The sequence below is a fragment of the Notamacropus eugenii genome, chromosome 2 (assembly GCF_028372415.1).
Source record: "Notamacropus eugenii isolate mMacEug1 chromosome 2, mMacEug1.pri_v2, whole genome shotgun sequence".
In the NCBI taxonomy this organism is placed as follows: domain Eukaryota; kingdom Metazoa; phylum Chordata; class Mammalia; order Diprotodontia; family Macropodidae; genus Notamacropus; species Notamacropus eugenii.
The window spans coordinates 370,721,706-370,738,689 of NC_092873.1; the positions used below are offsets into that span (position 1 = coordinate 370,721,706).

Below are 16,984 nucleotides of genomic sequence, written 5' to 3' on the forward strand. Positions count from 1 at the left end.
CCCTGACCCTGGGAATAGAAAAGTCTCTTTTTCTAGATCTCTGAGATTCAGACATCTCATAGTCATCCAGATCCCTACAAGATTTCTCCTCTGGGACTAAAACAGATCCTTAGCCAGTGGGCCAAGTGTTATATCCTGCTTCTGCCAATAAAGCACTGCTGAAAGCAGAACTGTCACTGTTTGTGTGTTTGGGGAGGAATATTCTCACAATATACTCCAACGGGGGCTGGGGTGTGGGGGGAGAGAAACAGTTAAGAAAGGGAGAGGGGGAAAGAATTTACAAAGTGCTCCCTATGTGCTAGACACCAGCTAAGCACAGCCTTCGGTTAATATGGCCAATGTCTTATCCTTGGGAAAAGTGCAGAATGTCTTATTTTCTATGACTTAGGGGCTGGTTCAACCAGAAGAAAGTGGTTCAAGGCCAAAAGTATTATGGGTGGTTGCTACTGTAGATTTTCCCTATCTCTCACTGAAAGAAAGCTGTTGAACCTTTTTGTCTATATGCTCTCACGCTAGGAGACCCTTTGAAGACTATCATAAGTGGTGGGTATGAAAGGAGAAAGGAATTAGAATCTCTTAAGCAAAGCTAGTCCACCAAATCACATGGTTCTGAGAGAACATGAATGTGCCAGCAACCTGGGTGGGAAATTAGACAAGAAAACAAGAGAAGGTATAAAAACAAGTTTTATGTATAAAACCTAAAAGCAAAAACCCAGCACTCAACAATGTAAGTGGCCTTAGAAAGCCTCATGGCTGACTGTGGCTGCTGCTGGCTGGGAGGCTACTGCATTGAGGAGCTCACCAGGTCCTGAGGGAGGTTTTCCCTAGCCTCCTGCATACGGCGTCGAGCTCGCTGGAATGCCTCTGAAAAAGCAGCAGATGAAAAGGGGTTAGCCTGCCTGGTCAGGGTAGAAGAGGCTTGTGCAGGAAGCCAGCATAAAGGAGAAACCTACCAAGCACATTACAAACGGTATTTTGTTGGCAGGCTCCTCCCATTCGGTCCAGCAAACTCTGCATCTTCTTCCAACTGAAGCCAGACTCCAAAAAGGCCCTGTTGGGAAGCACCAAGAATAGTGAGTGGAGTCTGGACTTGGGATGGAGAACTCCTGTGCAAGTGAGCACTGAGGCATCCAGGCCATGGCCACTTACTTGGACTGCTGGAGGCAGTGAAACCGGAAGGTGACGCTGCCTGTTGTCTCAGTGCGGAAGCCAAAGCGGCTCAGGCGTCTCCCCTAAGGATCAGATGTAAAAGAGCATTGATGAGCTACACTACCCTACATGACCTTAACCAGCAGGCAGCCTTACCGCTGTGCAGCTAAAGGCAGACTCAGAATCCCACGTTTAGGAATAGCTCCAATTTTATCAAAGAACAAGGTGACCAACACAGATGGTTGGCTTCCTCCTGTAAATACTCCCCCTAACACTCCTGCCTTAGAGCAGCAGCCACTAGCGAAGAAAGAGGAAGAAGGGGATTTTCCGTTTTCTGAGACTGGCAGCACCCTTACATCTTTTTCAGAATGTAGCTGGGGGCCTGCGAGGACCTATGGCACCACAGACAACTTTGATTATGGGAGGGAAGGAGATCTTCCCTAAGGCCAGGGCAAGAGGCAAGTCAATATGAGACTTGTCCCATATTTCATTTCCTGCAGAATAACAGGCTGGAAGCACAGGGTTCAGTTCCTTGGACCTAGCCAGGGTAAAACTCACCTGGAAGTTCCTTGGTATTCGCACATATGACAGGTCTTCCAATTCTAGGGAGCCCCCAATAAAAAACCTCCTCAGTTCTGCCAGAGTCCCTGACTCCACTGGCCTCCACGTTGAGACACTTATCGTGTGAGACCCTGTTTGCCAAAAGGACAGTGAGAAGATCCATTCAGAACACTGAATCAAAGGGAACAAGTCTGACACATACTTCACCACCAGCGAGTCCATGACAGGAACCAATCAAACATGTGGAGCAATGATGACCTGGCTTTTAGTGGAGTTTCAAAACAAGAGCTGCCTCCTCTGTCAAGGCCCTAAAACCAGGGGGATTTAGAAGAGACACTAAAGAGTCCTGAGAATGCCACAACAAGCTGAGGAAGCCAGCTAGAGTTACACCCAGTAGTCCTTAATGGAGAAGAAAAAACACTGAGAACTTCAGAGAAACACGAAGCCTTTACAAATGTCTTCTAGCCTCTAACAAAAGCCCCTTTACCACAGAAACAGAATCACTCTTTGGAAAACTTCTTGTTCTATGATCTGCTCAAAGAGTGCCTAGAGCACTTTTACAATAGGAAAGGACAGGGATGGGTGGATTTACCTGGCACTAAGGGCAGTACTATGGACCCATAGCCTTCCACTCGATATCTCTGCCAGAAATCCAGTGAGATGACCTCCAGGTACAGCACAGGCCACTGAGGGAGATCAACTGGGGGTACATAAGTAACAGAGAGTAGTGGCCAGTTATGTACCAGTTATTACCAAGGCCTGGTCCTGGATCAGGAGGTAAGGCAGTGTGGGACACTGCGAAGAGCGTGGATGCTAGTCAGAGGACTCAAATTCAAATCCTGACATAGCTATCTGCAACTTTCATGACACTGGGTGAGTCATTTCCCTTCTCGAGGCTTCAGTTTCTTCATCTGATGAGCATGGGGCCCCCTCCAGCTCTAAATCTAACCCATGACCACTTACCAAGAAATTCATTCTCATGGAAGAAGGAAGCCTCAAATGTGAAAGGGTAAGAGAAGTAAGCCACTTCATCCTGGAGGGGAGAGAGAAGGATCAACAGGCTACAGAAAGTCTCAGAGAGCAGAAAAAGCAGCCTCCCTCGGAGTGTCTCCTCCACTGCAGCCATTCAGAGAGTCATTTTCAAAGGCCACCCAGGGGCACAGGGACACAGCAACTCAGAACCAGAGCAGAAAAGCATCCCACACAAACTGTAGCCACTGATGGCTTCATTTGTGCTACCTGAATCCCCAGCACCCAGCCCAAGTGTCTGTCACATAGCTAGTGCTCAATATATACTTGCTAAGTGGTCTCTTGATTTTTCTAGGGGCAGAGATGATCCCCCTGTACTAGAGATGAACTCAGGTCTCTCAGGGAGAGCTCATGACTCAGCTCTGGACACATCCCTGTGTTCTATGTTTTCCTGATAAGGGAAAGGTTTCAAGTGCAATCCCCAAAGCAGATTTTCAGCTCTATTCTGAAGAGTCACCCCTGTCTTTCTCCTTACCATTCCTACTGACTTAGTGACACAAGTCTGCGTTACTCCTGAGAGCTGCTGAAATGACGGACTTGACCAGTCTAGGAATCAAAAACCAGAAAGCAGTTAGCCCACTGGCACCAGTAGAGGTTGGAGTCAAGTGGCCCAGAGCCAGACAGAGCACCTGGAAACATCATGACAGCTCCGAGAGGAAGCCTTGGGTAAAGCCAGGGGAAACAGTTGGGTGCCAGCACAGTTCACCTACTATGTTCTGGGCACAATGCCAGGTACAGGGGTTAATAATGATGATAATAATAATAGCTAGTCTTTATACTTAAGTACCTTAAATACCTTTGTAGAGCACTTTACAAATATTATCTTATTTTATCCTCACAACAACCTGGGAGATAGGTGCTATTATTATCCTCATTTTACAGGTAAGGAAACTGAGGCACAGAGAGATTAAATTACTTGCTCAGAGTTACACGGCTAGTAAGCATCTGAGTCTGGATCTAAATACTGGACTTGTTGGCTCCAATTCACTGTACCCCCTAGATGCCTAAGGATGCAGAGGTCTTATCCTCAAGAAATTTGAGAAGGCCTGCTCTTTCCAGCAAAGTCCCTGCTTAGACCTGTGTTAAATAGTCACTGTGAGAAAAGGGAAGAGGACATCCTACTTGGCCTGAGGAAATGACAGTTCTGTTGGACTCGGTATCTGCTCCAAGCCATTGGAGGGGGCAGGGAACTCAACGATGAGCTTCCACTCTCATCACAGCTAAGGATAAACTGGAGGGAAAGTACATGCAAGCACATATTTTGCTTTTACTTTGAATTAAGTGGCAACGTGAGTCTCTCCTCATAGAAAAACATGTCATGAACTGACCAAGTACCTTCTTTGGAGGTTGTGGCATTACTTACAATCAGGCAACTCCACAAAGAAGTGCACATAGAGACTGTCATATTCATAGCCCTGGGCTGAAACTGAAAAGAAAGGTAACAGTGGGAACAGGCCTCTGTGAATTATTTCACCATGTTGTACCCCTCTCCCCTGACAGGGTCATCAGTGGGTCTGCAATAGAGACCTTCATGGCCCTGATCTCCAGCTACCCTTCAGGTTAACGAAAGGTGCCTACTGATTCAACCCCGGGAAATCTCAGTGCTCCAGAACACTAGCAGCACTATCACAAGTGCTTCTGACTTCTGTGGGCTACATGTAGGACCTCCTTTAGGGTATGATGGTTCACCTACAATGTCACATGCTGCCTAAGCACAAGGGATCACTATGATGATCACAGATGATTCATGCAGTGTAAGGCCTGGGAAACACTTCACACAGAGCATCCTCACAATAACTGCTACAGGTATTACTGTCCCCATTTTAGAGAAGGGGCACAGAAGGGCACAATGACTTACTCCTAAGGTCAAACACGGGGCTCTTCAAGCTCCAAGTCCAGCAGCCTCTGTACTCTATCACATGCTATCAAGACACTTACCTACTTCTCCATTTACAAAAAGCCGCAGGGAGCCAGGAACAGTCTAAGACAAAGAGAGTGGAGAAGAGATTAGGAAGTCCTAAAAAATGCTGTCCAACAAGAGCTCCACTTCCGGGGATCACAGATACAAACCATTAAGGCAAAAGGGACTTTGAGCTACTACCTGATCCCAGGTGTCAGGACCTTGGGGTGTATGTGACTACTATCTCCCACTAATGTACTGTTCTCTTATCTCTGAAAAGTGGAAAAAGAAAAGGCATGAAGGGCAAGTGAAAGAGATCAAAGCAATGGGGGAGGACAATAAAAATGGGTCGAGGACAGCAACAGCAGCAGCCCAATGAAGTACGGTAGAGAATGAAGCACCTAAGCATCCTTAGATGGCAGAGGGCAGGAAACCAGTAGAGAATTCTACCCAGAAGAAAGCCATCCATCCGTTCCTGTAGACTTAGATTTTGGATTCAGAGCCAGAAAGGAACTTGGCAATTTTCTAACCCACTTATTTTATTTTACAGACACTTCTACTTCCTCCCTGTGTCCAAAGGTCACCCTGGGCCTCAGTGAAGGAAACTGAAGCCCAGAGTGACCAAAGGTACACATGGGGAGTAAGTAAAAGCAGTGGGATTTAATCCCAGATCTTCTGATCAAAACTCAGTGCTCTTTCTACTATGCTGTGCAATCAGACTTTAGAGATTCTTGATAGAGGATGGAAGGATCCCAGTGCAACCAATTCAAACTGTTTTGGTTTTTTTTGTTGAAGAGTCAAGGAACTGTTTATGGATGATGCTAACATCACTTCCCATTTCCTGGCACTTGAAAGAAAAATGTTCAGGAGGTATGACAAACATACACTTGTTTAGCCACAGTCATTCTGCTCTGAATTCATACAATTAGTCACATTGCAGGGAACTGAGGCTACTCACCATCTCAAAATCGGAACCCACAAGGCTGTTGAGATACTCCTTGTGCCGGCCATAGAGCTGAAGAAACAAACCAAAAAGCCGAAGTTTATCCCCTTTTCTCCCTTTCCCCCCAGGTTTTAGTTCTGACCAGTAAGGGTATAAGAAATAACAAAGAAAAGTAGGTGACCACCGAGGGTTCTGATTATCAGCCCAACAGTGGCAAAGAAGAGAAGCTACCGCCCCCATCCTTGGACACCATCTCAGCTCCCAGTCTCTGAGGCCCACCCTGGACAGTTGTGGGGAGAAAAGGAGGCCTTACATCCTTGAACACTCGCTGTTCCCGCTCTTCTTCCTCCCGCTGGGCAGGTGAGGACACGTTGTTAATTGTGTACTTCCACAGCTCCTGCTTCTCCCCCTCCATTACAATTCTGCTCAGGTCACAACCAAGAACCAAAGTCAGACCAAAGACATTAAGTCTGGGCAAAGCAGATGTGACCTCTCAGGTCTGCTCTAGGATGTCTGCCTGGAAAGAGGGGGTGGGGAATGGAAGGATGGAAAGTACTTAGAAGCTTAATTTACACCTTCCATAGGGTTAAATATGGCTGACAGTCAGTAAGGATAGGATAGTTTAGGATGAGGTGGGAACAAGAATGACCCTCAGCCTAATTTCATCCATTCCTTGAAATAAAATTGCTCCAAGGAAAGAAGTTCAGAAGACACAGACAAGCAGGAGAGTTTGTTTTCTATTATTATGCTAAGTATAATATACGCTCAAAAAAACTGCCACAGAATTTCAGTTCCACATACAACCCTCTTTTCTCTTTTGTCTGCTGAAATATTATGGCTGGTAAAAATCTGAAAAGTTTTTTTTAAAAATCCTGCTTTAGTCACTGCCTCTGAGGCAGGTTCTTCCATTAAAAGTAGAGCCTCTAAAGTGAACAAAGGAAAGGAATCAGACTTTCTTAAAATCTCAGCTTCTGGCATCAAAAAGATAAAATCAAGGCAAAAGCTTTCAACCCCCTGCACCCTCCCCAACAGCCCTCCCCCTTTTCCTCACCTGTAAGGCCCCTTGTTGTCTGTGAAATCTGGTTTTATTGTGATCACTCCATTACTGTCCACTTTCAGAGTACAGAGGACTTGTTCATAATCACTCTGACCAAGCCTAGGACCAGGAAATTAAGACTCATGTTCAAGAGGCTTACATCAGCACCACGGACAGAGGGGGGAGGCCATCACAAGGCCAGCGAGCAGCTGAGGGGCAGCTACTTTCTAATCTTTCTCAGACTATAACTACCGCTGCACTGCACAGTCTTCCAAACCAAAACTGAGAGAGGCAAGAGATCCTCCCATTCACCCCTACAGTGACAACAACCTTCTTTTCTCATAGACAAATATTATAGGTGAAGAAAAGAGAGGGCAGGGATCTGGGCAGTGTGGTCAGAGGTCTCACTCACTTTCCATGGGGTCCCAGGTCTGCCATGATGTACATCGTCTGAATCGGTGTGTTGATGACATGGTTGTTCCTAATGAATTCTTCTGTTGGTACCCAGGTGATAATTCGGGACTTGTGTATATTACCTTCCCTACAGGAAACATCATGGGAACACTGTCCTACCCATCCCTGAAGACTCTTTCAGATAGCGATGTGGAGCAATATAAAGACTGGAAGCACCAGACAGTTAGAAAAGGGAACCTGCCACCCCTCAAGGTCATCCATTCCACTTTGGGACAACTCAACTTTTTTCTGCCATTGAGCAGAAGTCTGCTTCTTTGCTACTTCTACCCTTTGTGGGACCAAACCGAATAAATCTAGTTTTTCTTCCATGTGACACTTTCAGTTACTTCAACAACAGCTAACACATCCCAGTCTAAGTCCTTTCTTCTCTAAATTAAACATTCCCTGTTCTTTTAACCAATTCTATTATGAAATGACATCCAGGCCCTTTGCCTCCCTGACTGGTGCTGCTCTCATGTCTGACTTTTCATGACCATGTCTGGGGTTTTCTTGGCAAAGATACTGGAGGGGTTTGCCATTTTCTTCTCTAGTACATTTTACAGAGGAGGAAACTGAGGCCAATAGGGTTAAGTGACTTGCCCAGGGTCACACAGTTAGCAAGTATCTGAGTTCCTGGATGTGCCACAGCTAAAGGAAGACCTTCCTAAAATGTGGCACCCAGGAGTGAATAAACTAGTCTAGATTTGGTCTGCTCAGGGCGACAGGATGGTTACCTCCCTATTTCATTAGACCCAGTAGGATAAGGGAGACAACTTCAGGGGCAAAAAGCCCTGGCTAGCTTCACCAAGTTAGCCAATGTCCCTCTGGCACCTGTCTGTACTTACAGCCCTCGTCGGTCCTGACGGCGACGCCTGACATTCGCCATCCGCTCGACCAGGAATGAGGGCACCTCATTGTCTGAGGTGGTCATCTTCCGACAGTGCTAGGAAAATATAATAGCCATATGTTACCCATCTACTTATGCTAAGCAACCAAGGGAATATGTTTGCTTTCTGTTCCCAATCCCAGGACCTAGGTCTAGTAAACAGTCACCAAATACCTACGGTAAGAGGAGAGGTGGCACACGTGATCCACAAATGATCTCCTCTTGGCGTTGTTTTGCCTCATAATGTAGGCAACAGAGTAGCCCATTTAAGTAAGCTTGGATTATGCTAATATTGTAATCAGTTTGCATTCTCTGAGCACATGCCAACCAAAGGTAGGGTGAGGTTACCCAATAACATGCTATTTCATCAGAATGGGGAAAGTCATCTAAGGATAAAAACCTTTTGAGGATTTCTACACACAAATAAATTGAGCATTAACCATATTTTATTTTAATTTCCACAAGAAAATACCCAGGATTCAAACCAGACAATCCATGCCTTGTTTCATAGCTATCCTGAGGACAGTAACTGATTCAACCAACAGCGTTTACTCAATACCTACTGAGTACAGAGCACTACACCCAACATTCCAAGACAGTATGGTAGACTGGGAAGAGTACTGTATTTGAGTCAGACCTGAAACTGAATTCTAATTTTGCCACTTGCTAGTCCTATGATGCTGTGGTCAAGTCACTTAATCTCACTGAGCCTCAGTTTTCTTTTCTGTCGTATGACTAATTCCCTGCCTTCCCCGGTGGTTGTGAGGAAAATGCTTTGTGAATTAAGAATAACATAATTATTATGTAAAGTGATAAAAGGAATAGCAAAAGATGTGGTCCTTGTATTGGAGTTTACAGTCTCAACAGAGACAAAGAACACATGTATATGTGTGTGCACACACAGAAACACACATATTCCCAAAACATGTTAACAAGTACAGATATATGTACTACAAATTCAGGGCAAGAACATAAGCTATGGACTGTGGCCCAGACATAGCCTCACAGCTGTTGTGGATTTCTCTCTTAATTGCCCAAACAGAATCTTGGCTTAACTTTATGAAAAAGTTTCACATTCTAATCTTTATCTTGTGCCATCATGGAGAGATCCTGGGAGATATTTCTCCCCTTTTGCAATCCACATACCTATCTTGGTTCCCCCAAGCTCTCTAGACATGGGATCAACATTGATAAAGAAGAGAAGCAGTAGCTACATCCCCTGGAAACTAGGTCACTTTATCCTAACCTGGCTGCTAGGCCAGAGCAGGAGATGCCATGTTCCAGTTAAGTACACCAATCACATCCCTACAGGTTTAGAATCTCCACACAGGGCACAGGCAGCTTGAAGGGGAGAAAAGTTTGGAGACAGCAAAATGAAGAATATACCTCCTCCAAGTTGGTGTAGCGATCAGAATCGGTGTAGGTGAAGATTCGGCGATTCTTCCTGCCTCCAGAGGCCTTCAGATTTAAGATCTCTTGGCGATATTGGTGATCCAGTGGGGTTTGACAGGCTGACTCATCTTGGTACAGGTCCACCTCAAACTTCAACCACAGGGGATAGAGAATAGGTGTCCCTTGAGAAAACCCTCAAATGAAGTTCATGCTGTTTCTCACCCGACTTGATCCTACAGAATTTACTGTCCTTGGCACACTTATATAGTCAACTCTCAGTTATCCAGGCTAAAGAATATGAATAGAACAGAAATAAGGTTGGAAGAGCTATTGAAGGACAGGTATACTAATACATTGCAAGTAGAGCAATTGTGAATTAGTCTAGGCACAAAAACATTTTAGGATTATGCTTGAAAAGTTTACTAAGATATCTATATTTTTTGATGCAGAGGACCTGATGCTAGCTGAAACTCCAAGGAAGACAAAGACAGAAAGGAAGGTTTCATTCACACCAAGATATTCAAAGCAGTACTTCTGCAGGGGAACAAAGAGATGAAAAACAGGAGGTGTTCAGGGATGAGGTAATGGCTAAACAAATTGTGCTACATGAATGTAATGGATGCTATTTTGACATATGAAGCAATGAATAAGGAGAATTCAGAAAAGTATGAGAAGATTTAAATGCAGAGTAAATTAAATCAAACCAAGAGAACAATATACAAAATGACTACAACCATGTAAGCAGAAAGAACAAAAGACCAAAAGTGAACCTATATAATTACTACATAAACACTTGCGATGACCAAGCTTGGCCATTAAGAGTTGAAAACAAAGAATCTCCCTCCTTGCAGAGGTAGGTGACTACAGGTGTGGAACAGGGCATAATCTGTCAGACGTGACTGAGGTGTGGGTCAGTCTTGCTGAAGGGCTTTTCTTTTCCTTATTTTTCAAGGAGGGTAAATTATATTTGGAAATAATGAAACTAAGGAGTGACTTCACTGGTAGAGGGAACTCTCTACAATAACACAGGTCAGCACTTTCTTTGAACTTCTAGTCTTAGAGAGCTGCCCAGAGCACTGAGGGGTTGAATGACTTGCCCAGGCTCACAGAGCCAGGTTGTGTCAGAGGCAAGACTTGAACCCAGGACTTCCTAGCTCTGAAGCCAGCTCTCTATCAGTGGTCAGAGACACCATGTTGCCTCTCATTGGGAGATAAGTGTAAAGTCAAAACAAAAGGCACCAATAAAACTTAGATGTATTTTTGTTACAAATAAAAAAGAACACAGGCCAGGGCATGAATGACTAAAATCTCAGATCCTCCTCAAACTACATTCAGGTGAAGACCTTTGAGCTTCCTCTTCTAATTGTTCTTCCCCTGAAGCTGCTCGTTAGAAGTAACAGTGATGGGTGGGATACAAGTCTCCTTCCTTTTCCCTCCTATGGGTAATGACCAAAAATTAGACAATGAGAAAGAAAAGGAAGAGGAGAAACAAGGATCCTCATGTCATATGAGGCTAAGTTGAAGGAATTGGGCATATTTAGGCTGAAGAAGAGGAGACTCAGTGCTGTCATGTGGAGAAAGGAGCAGATGTGTTCTCACTGGGCAGAACCAGGAACAACAGGGAGAAAGTTACAAAAAGCACACCTGAGCTGGATCTCAGGAAAAACTTCCAGTGACAGCTGTCCCAAAGTGAAGGGACTGCCACCAGAGGTCTTCAAGCAGAGGCTGGCCAATCACTTGTTGGTAGGTTATAGTATGTATTCCCTTTGTTCATGGGTTGGACTAGAGGCCAATGAGGGTCCTGAGATTCAGTGACATCATGTGGGGACTCGGAGCTGGCTTACCAAGTCAGATAGCAGTTCACTATGTGTGGATCTACTGACCACCTCTCTGCATGCAGCAGCAGTCACATCTGTGAAGAGGGAGGGGGAAGGGGGAACCTGAAGCCAACGACTCACCTGACTAAAGAGTTTCTCCTGCCAGCCGATCACCACCTCTTCCTCATCGTCCTCATCTCTCCAGTACCCACCTATAAGATAACAGAAGGAGCCGGCTGCCTCCTCCCCTCTACCTTTACAGAAGACAACCAAGCCCTTGCTTTCATTCATTCACCTGCCAAACACTGTGAGACTTCAAATTGGCCAACATTAATTATGACCTTCTGAGCAGAGGTCTCCCATGTCTTTCTCCTCACTCCCTGAATTTCAGCTCCAATTTGGCAGTAGGATATAAACTGCAGTGATAAGTATCAAACAGCATTACCTTGGCCCTCCTCAAACTCATTTTTGCTGGAAGAGAATCCTAGCCGCTTGAGCTTACCAAATCATGCCTAGAGCTCAAATGCCTAGAGAAGAAACACATTACCCACAGAAAGAGGAGGCTGGAAGGGAGCTGAGGGAGGGCAAAACAATTACTTCCAAGAACAATCCAATCCAATTCAGTCTACTCCCACCCTTTCAAAGAGAAAAGTCTCCTCAAAGACAAATGCTCAATAATGTCCAAGTCTCTTATAATCTGGGGTGGAGAGGGGAGATGAGGAAAGATTAGGAAGAGGGGGTACACTAAAGGAGACAAGAAAGGAAGAAACTTAGAATCACAGATTCAGAGCCGAAGAATCCTTTAGAGATCATCTAGTTGTTGGGTTCTTAACCTTATCTGTGCCAATCCAGTGGGCAATCTAGTGATATCTATGGGACCACTTCTCAGAATATGTTTAAATGCCCCAAATAAAATACAATGGATTACAAGGGAAACTGTTTTAATTGAAATAGTTAACAAAACATTTTTTAAAGTTCACAGACTTCAGGTTTAAAATCCCTGATCTAGTCCAACTCCTTCACTTAAGAGATAAAAAAACTAAGGCCAGGAGAGTGAAAGACACTTGACTAAGGCCAGTAGTAAACTGGAGAGCCAGGCACAGAACTTATGACCTGGGCCTCCAAATTCTATGTTCTTTCTACTTCATTATCTGTTCTTCCTCCTCCCCTGGGGGATTTTTACAGGAGAAATAAGAAAGAAAGCATCTCATTACTGAATACTGAATGTTCCTCCTCCATCCTTTAGCCAATGAAAATTTCAGATGTACACCTGATTCAAAAGGGTGAATTTCATAGGCAGCTCCCAATTGCTAATAAACTTTATGTCAGTTATTTGGAAATCGGAACTCACTTTCCTACAGAAAAGTTAAAAGTAGCAGTTAAGATTCTCTTCATTACACAAAATCTATCTAACCAATAATGTAACCACATTTAACCATCATTCTAAACAATGTTTCTGTAGGAAAATCTATCTTAAGTTCCAGCTAGGGACAAAAAAGAAGGCTGTCCACTTCCACAAGGGTGATTCTCCCAAGTCCCCAAAACACTGCTCCAGAGTAAGCGTGCTAAAGGCTGTATCTAGTTCAAAAGACTAGAGGTTCATAATTAGGCAGGACCTTAGGGCAATCTAGTCCAATTTTCTCATTTTGGATAAATGATTTGTCCAAGGTCACACGGTCAGTAAACAGCAGATGATTTCAGCTCAAGTTCTCTGACTCCAAATCCAACACACTTTGCAAAGTTTCTGGACCTTGAATTTACTCAAAAAAGTCACATATATGCGAAAGCATTAAGAATTTCTTACTTGTGTACAACACCTACAGATACATTATCTCATTTGGTCCTTACTGTTCTGTAAGGCAGATATTTTGTAGAAGAGAAAACTGATTCTCAGAAATGGGCAACATATCATTACAGAATCAATTAGACCTATACAGTGGCATGTACTCAGATAGTCAAGGTCTAGAACTGTGATATATTAGATCCTTTGTGCTCAAATCTCTTCATAACAGCCCCTCTGCCGCCTTTCCAATCTTCTTACACCTCACACCCTGCCCTCCTTTGTCTTTAGAGACTTTTCAATCCAGCCTCCTTGATTGAGGCCTCATTGCTGTTCCTAACAAGATACTCCATTGCCTGACTCTAGACAATATCACTGCCTAGAATTCTCTTCCTCCTCATCTCTGTGTCCTGGCTTCTTTCAAGTCTCAACTGAAATCCCACTTTGTAAAGGAAGCCTGCCCAAGCCCTCTGAATTCTAGAGCCTTCCCTCTGTTGATTATCTCCAGCTTATCTTGTTTGCAACTTGTCTGTACAAAGTTGCTTGCACAGTGTCTCCCATCAGACTATGAGTTCCTAGAGAATAGGGCTATCTTGGTTTTTTTTGCATCTGCTGTGTTTAGCACAATGACTGGCAGAGAGTAGTTGATGCTTAATAAATGTTTACTGACTGACTAACTAGATTATGTATTAAGTGCCTAGGCCACAACTAGTACCCATTCAGAACTCTTTTGGTAAACAATGTACTTCTCCTTTTCCCTCAAACCCTGTTTGAGAAGCTGAGCAGGCCAACCTCCTCAAAGGTATAAAGTCTCCAGAAGTCCAGGGCAAGAGCAGAGAATTCAAGAACTCAGGTCACTACTGCTTCCTGGGAGGCAGGAGGAAGGTGAACAGGAATGGTTATCCTCAGACCTCAAACACCACCTACTCCCAGTACCCTCCCCAAATTCCCAACCAATCAAATCATAATATGAATACATACTGGCAGAAGTTGGTGGGCTAAGGGTGGCCAAGCCTATAGTGTCATTTGCCAGTTGGGGAGAAGACGGGCGGAGGAGGAGGCTGCCTGAAGTGATTTTCTGGAGATGAACTCTGACAAAGAGAGAAAGAGAGAATCCTAGCATAGACAACACAATGATGGGGCGTCCATATCACAGAGTTGTACAAGAGTACCATAAATGGGAGTGGGCAGCTAGGGCAGGCCAGTCTTTGTGGGAATGTATGAGGAGGGAGGAGGTAGAACAGGGTTAAAGCAAAGTCTGTGATTGGGGGGAGGGGGGAATAGTAACAGCACATTCAAGAACAGTGGTAGAAACAGAGAGGCCTGAGAGAAATTACGTCTGTGAGTGGAAAGGGTGCTTGTGGTAAGGTTATGAGGGAGAATGACTCAGGTCTCAGAGAAGGATGTCTATACGGTGGGTCCCAAAGAATATGAGATGGGAACCGCGTAACTCTAAAACCTTAGGGAGAGGGGGCTTGATATTTAGACCACCCATCTCATTTTGCAAAGGAAACAGCGGCCCAAAGGAGAAGGACGGTTGAAGGTCATAGAGCAGGGCCCCATTTAGAACCCAGGTCTCCAGAATCCAGAAGGCTCCGCTGCCTCTCGCTGATTCCGAGAGCTGGATTCTAAACTCGGCTTGGCCGTTACCTCGGGGGCCTCTTTACTCCTTCCCCACCCACCCCCGCCCCCAGAGGAAGAGGAGATGGATTTTATCTTAGGGCTTAAAGCTGGAAGGCCTCTCACATTCAATCCAATGAGCCCTTCATCCAGTGCTCCTTCGTACCAGGAGACAGAACTGAAAACGGGCCTCGCTCTCCAGGGGCTCCCCTAAGGTTCCCCTGCCCCGAGCTCCTGGTTTCACCGATATACGATGATCAATAACGGGCCGGATTGGGGGCTCCATCCAGTCTTACTAGCCACGTGACCCTGGGCACGTCACTTCCAACAAAAGCCTCTGCCTCAGGCTCCCCGTTGGCAGTGCCTCCCTGCCAGGCGGCTGTCTGGAGGATCAATCAGACAAAAACGGTCCGCGCTCAGCGCTACACGACCTTAGCTATTCACTATTATCGCCGGGACTGACGATGATGATGGTGGCGCGTCCCAGGCTCGCAGGGGCTGGAGCCCAACCAAGTCATGCCACAAAAGAGGGCGCTGAGGCTGAGAGACAAGGGACTCGCCCAAAGGCACCCGCGGGGAGCGCGGGGCTCGAACCCGGGGCTCGGCGCAGGGGGCCTCACGTCACCCCGCGGAGCCCTGCCCTGACGGAGATCAAGCGGAGGAGAAGCAGAGGGGGAGCGGGACGGGACGGGGATGAGGGGAGGCCGGTACCGGAGCCGAAGGTTGCGCACGGGGTCCCGGGAGCGATACACGGCCTCCCCGGTATCGGTACTCCAGCCCGGCTCAGCCATGGCTGCCGCGTTTACTGCGCCTGCGCGGGGACAACCGTCGCTCGCGCGCTTGAGTTAGTTCCCCTGGCAACGGGGCACGCCGGAAGGGCGCGGGGCAGGGCGGGACGATGACGTAATCCTGGCTCTGGGTGGGCGTGCCGAGGGCCGGCTGGGGAGTGCGATCCGGAGCCTAGAATGGGATTGTCCCTAAAGGCCCCGGATAGATTTCAGGGGACCCAGATTTGTTTAACCTCAAAGGAAAACTGAGCAGTTCACGGTTCTGGGGAGCAGCGTCTGGGTCCATTGGCTTCCCCAGGCTGCTCCAGGGGTCCAGGACATGAAAAAGTTTAGAATCCCTCAGCTAGAGCATCCAACCCAACCCTGTTATTTTAGGGAGTCGAGGGATTACAATGACAGGGGTCAAGTGATTTTTCCTAGGACCCACCGGCTATAGGCGATCAATCAATAAACATTTATTAAGCTAATATGAAGCAGCGAGGTCACCGGACCTGGAGTCGGGATAGACCTGAGTGCAAATGCTGCCTCACCCGCTGTGTGACCCTGGACAAGTCATTCAGCCTCTGGCTGCCTCCGTTTTCTCATCTATAAAAAGGGAGATAACAAAAACACCCGCTTCCTAGGGTGGCTGTGAGAATGAAATGAGATAATGTGGGTGAAGGGCTTTAAGCACTACATTACTAGGTGCCACTACTGGCGCTGTGCTAATCTTGATGTGGATACAAATACAGAAAAATAAAAATAAAGAACTCTGCCCACAAGGAGCTTACTTTCTTTTTAAAAATTGTATTTCATTTTTATGTCACCTTGATTTCTGATAATGTTTAATATAAAATTTTGGAATAATCTCTTTGCTCTCTCTGAAGCAAACTCAAAGAATGCCTCTTCCTATGTCAACAAAAGCCAGCCAAGGCTGACTTAACATTCTTTGGGAGACCTTTAACCTAAGACACTATCTTGAATAATGGGACATTTTCCATATCTTAATATTTGTAGACATATACTGTGTTATGGCATGTTAATGGTAAAGAAAATACAGACATCTTAGGTCGTAATTTCTATTTGAACTTTGTTTACCCTTTCCTGTGTCAGCTATTTCGAATATCTGGTTAGGACAGGAAGCCTGCCACTCACTAGTGGTGGGATTTCCTTTCTTGTCCTATGTCACTGAGGCATATGTTTACCCAGCCTGGAATCACAAGGCTCAACTGACATTGCCCTATTAATTGTCTTGTCTTACTGAATTTATGATTTGTTCAACTAAGAGAGTTCCTTTCTCATGGCAAAATGTATATAAGTCAGAAGATTTCTGTACTGGGTAGCCAGAACATTTTTCTGGCTCCATAATGCATTATGTTACCATTTTCTTTAATAGGGGATTGATCAATTAATTAATTAAATCATAAAATGTATGCATTTAGCCTGTTGCCTTTTCTTTAACCAAGTTTTCAGGTCAACATTTCATAACAATAAAAAAAGGGGAAAATGTTCAGCAAAAATAACCAAACCACCAACAGAGCCTGAGATATGTACCTTCATACCCATTGTCCCATCAACCTCTGAAAAGAAGGGAGGGAGATTCTAGGGAGCAAGCTTGGTCATTATTCACCCACAGCATTCACTTTCTTTT

The 16,984-nt window shown here is 45.4% G+C and overlaps 1 protein-coding gene across 7 annotated transcripts; it reads right to left on the minus strand.

The window, feature by feature from the left end:
- Nucleotides 1-666: 666 nt before the first annotated feature.
- Nucleotides 667-15,441, minus strand: MKS1 (MKS transition zone complex subunit 1). Of its 7 annotated transcripts, XM_072646826.1 has the most exons (19): nucleotides 15,278-15,361; nucleotides 13,928-14,037; nucleotides 13,739-13,813; nucleotides 11,308-11,378; nucleotides 9,344-9,499; nucleotides 7,917-8,014; nucleotides 7,031-7,159; nucleotides 6,634-6,738; nucleotides 5,896-6,004; nucleotides 5,598-5,654; nucleotides 4,678-4,720; nucleotides 4,103-4,165; nucleotides 3,215-3,285; nucleotides 2,674-2,743; nucleotides 2,303-2,410; nucleotides 1,708-1,841; nucleotides 1,150-1,232; nucleotides 954-1,051; nucleotides 667-864 (listed from the first exon to the last, which is right to left on the minus strand). In XM_072646826.1, the coding sequence occupies exons 6-19, from the start codon at nucleotides 8,000-8,002 to the stop codon at nucleotides 782-784; spliced, it is 1,239 nt and encodes a 412-aa protein (XP_072502927.1). In that variant the 5' UTR covers nucleotides 8,003-8,014; nucleotides 9,344-9,499; nucleotides 11,308-11,378; nucleotides 13,739-13,813; nucleotides 13,928-14,037; nucleotides 15,278-15,361; the 3' UTR covers nucleotides 667-781. The 7 variants fall into 7 exon arrangements, with proteins under 7 accessions (XP_072502927.1, XP_072502923.1, XP_072502926.1 ...); XM_072646822.1 differs by lacking the exon at nucleotides 13,739-13,813 and having other exon boundaries at nucleotides 15,278-15,441; XM_072646825.1 differs by lacking the exon at nucleotides 13,739-13,813 and having other exon boundaries at nucleotides 9,344-9,637; nucleotides 15,278-15,389.
- Between the last annotated feature and the right edge of the window lie 1,543 nt (nucleotides 15,442-16,984).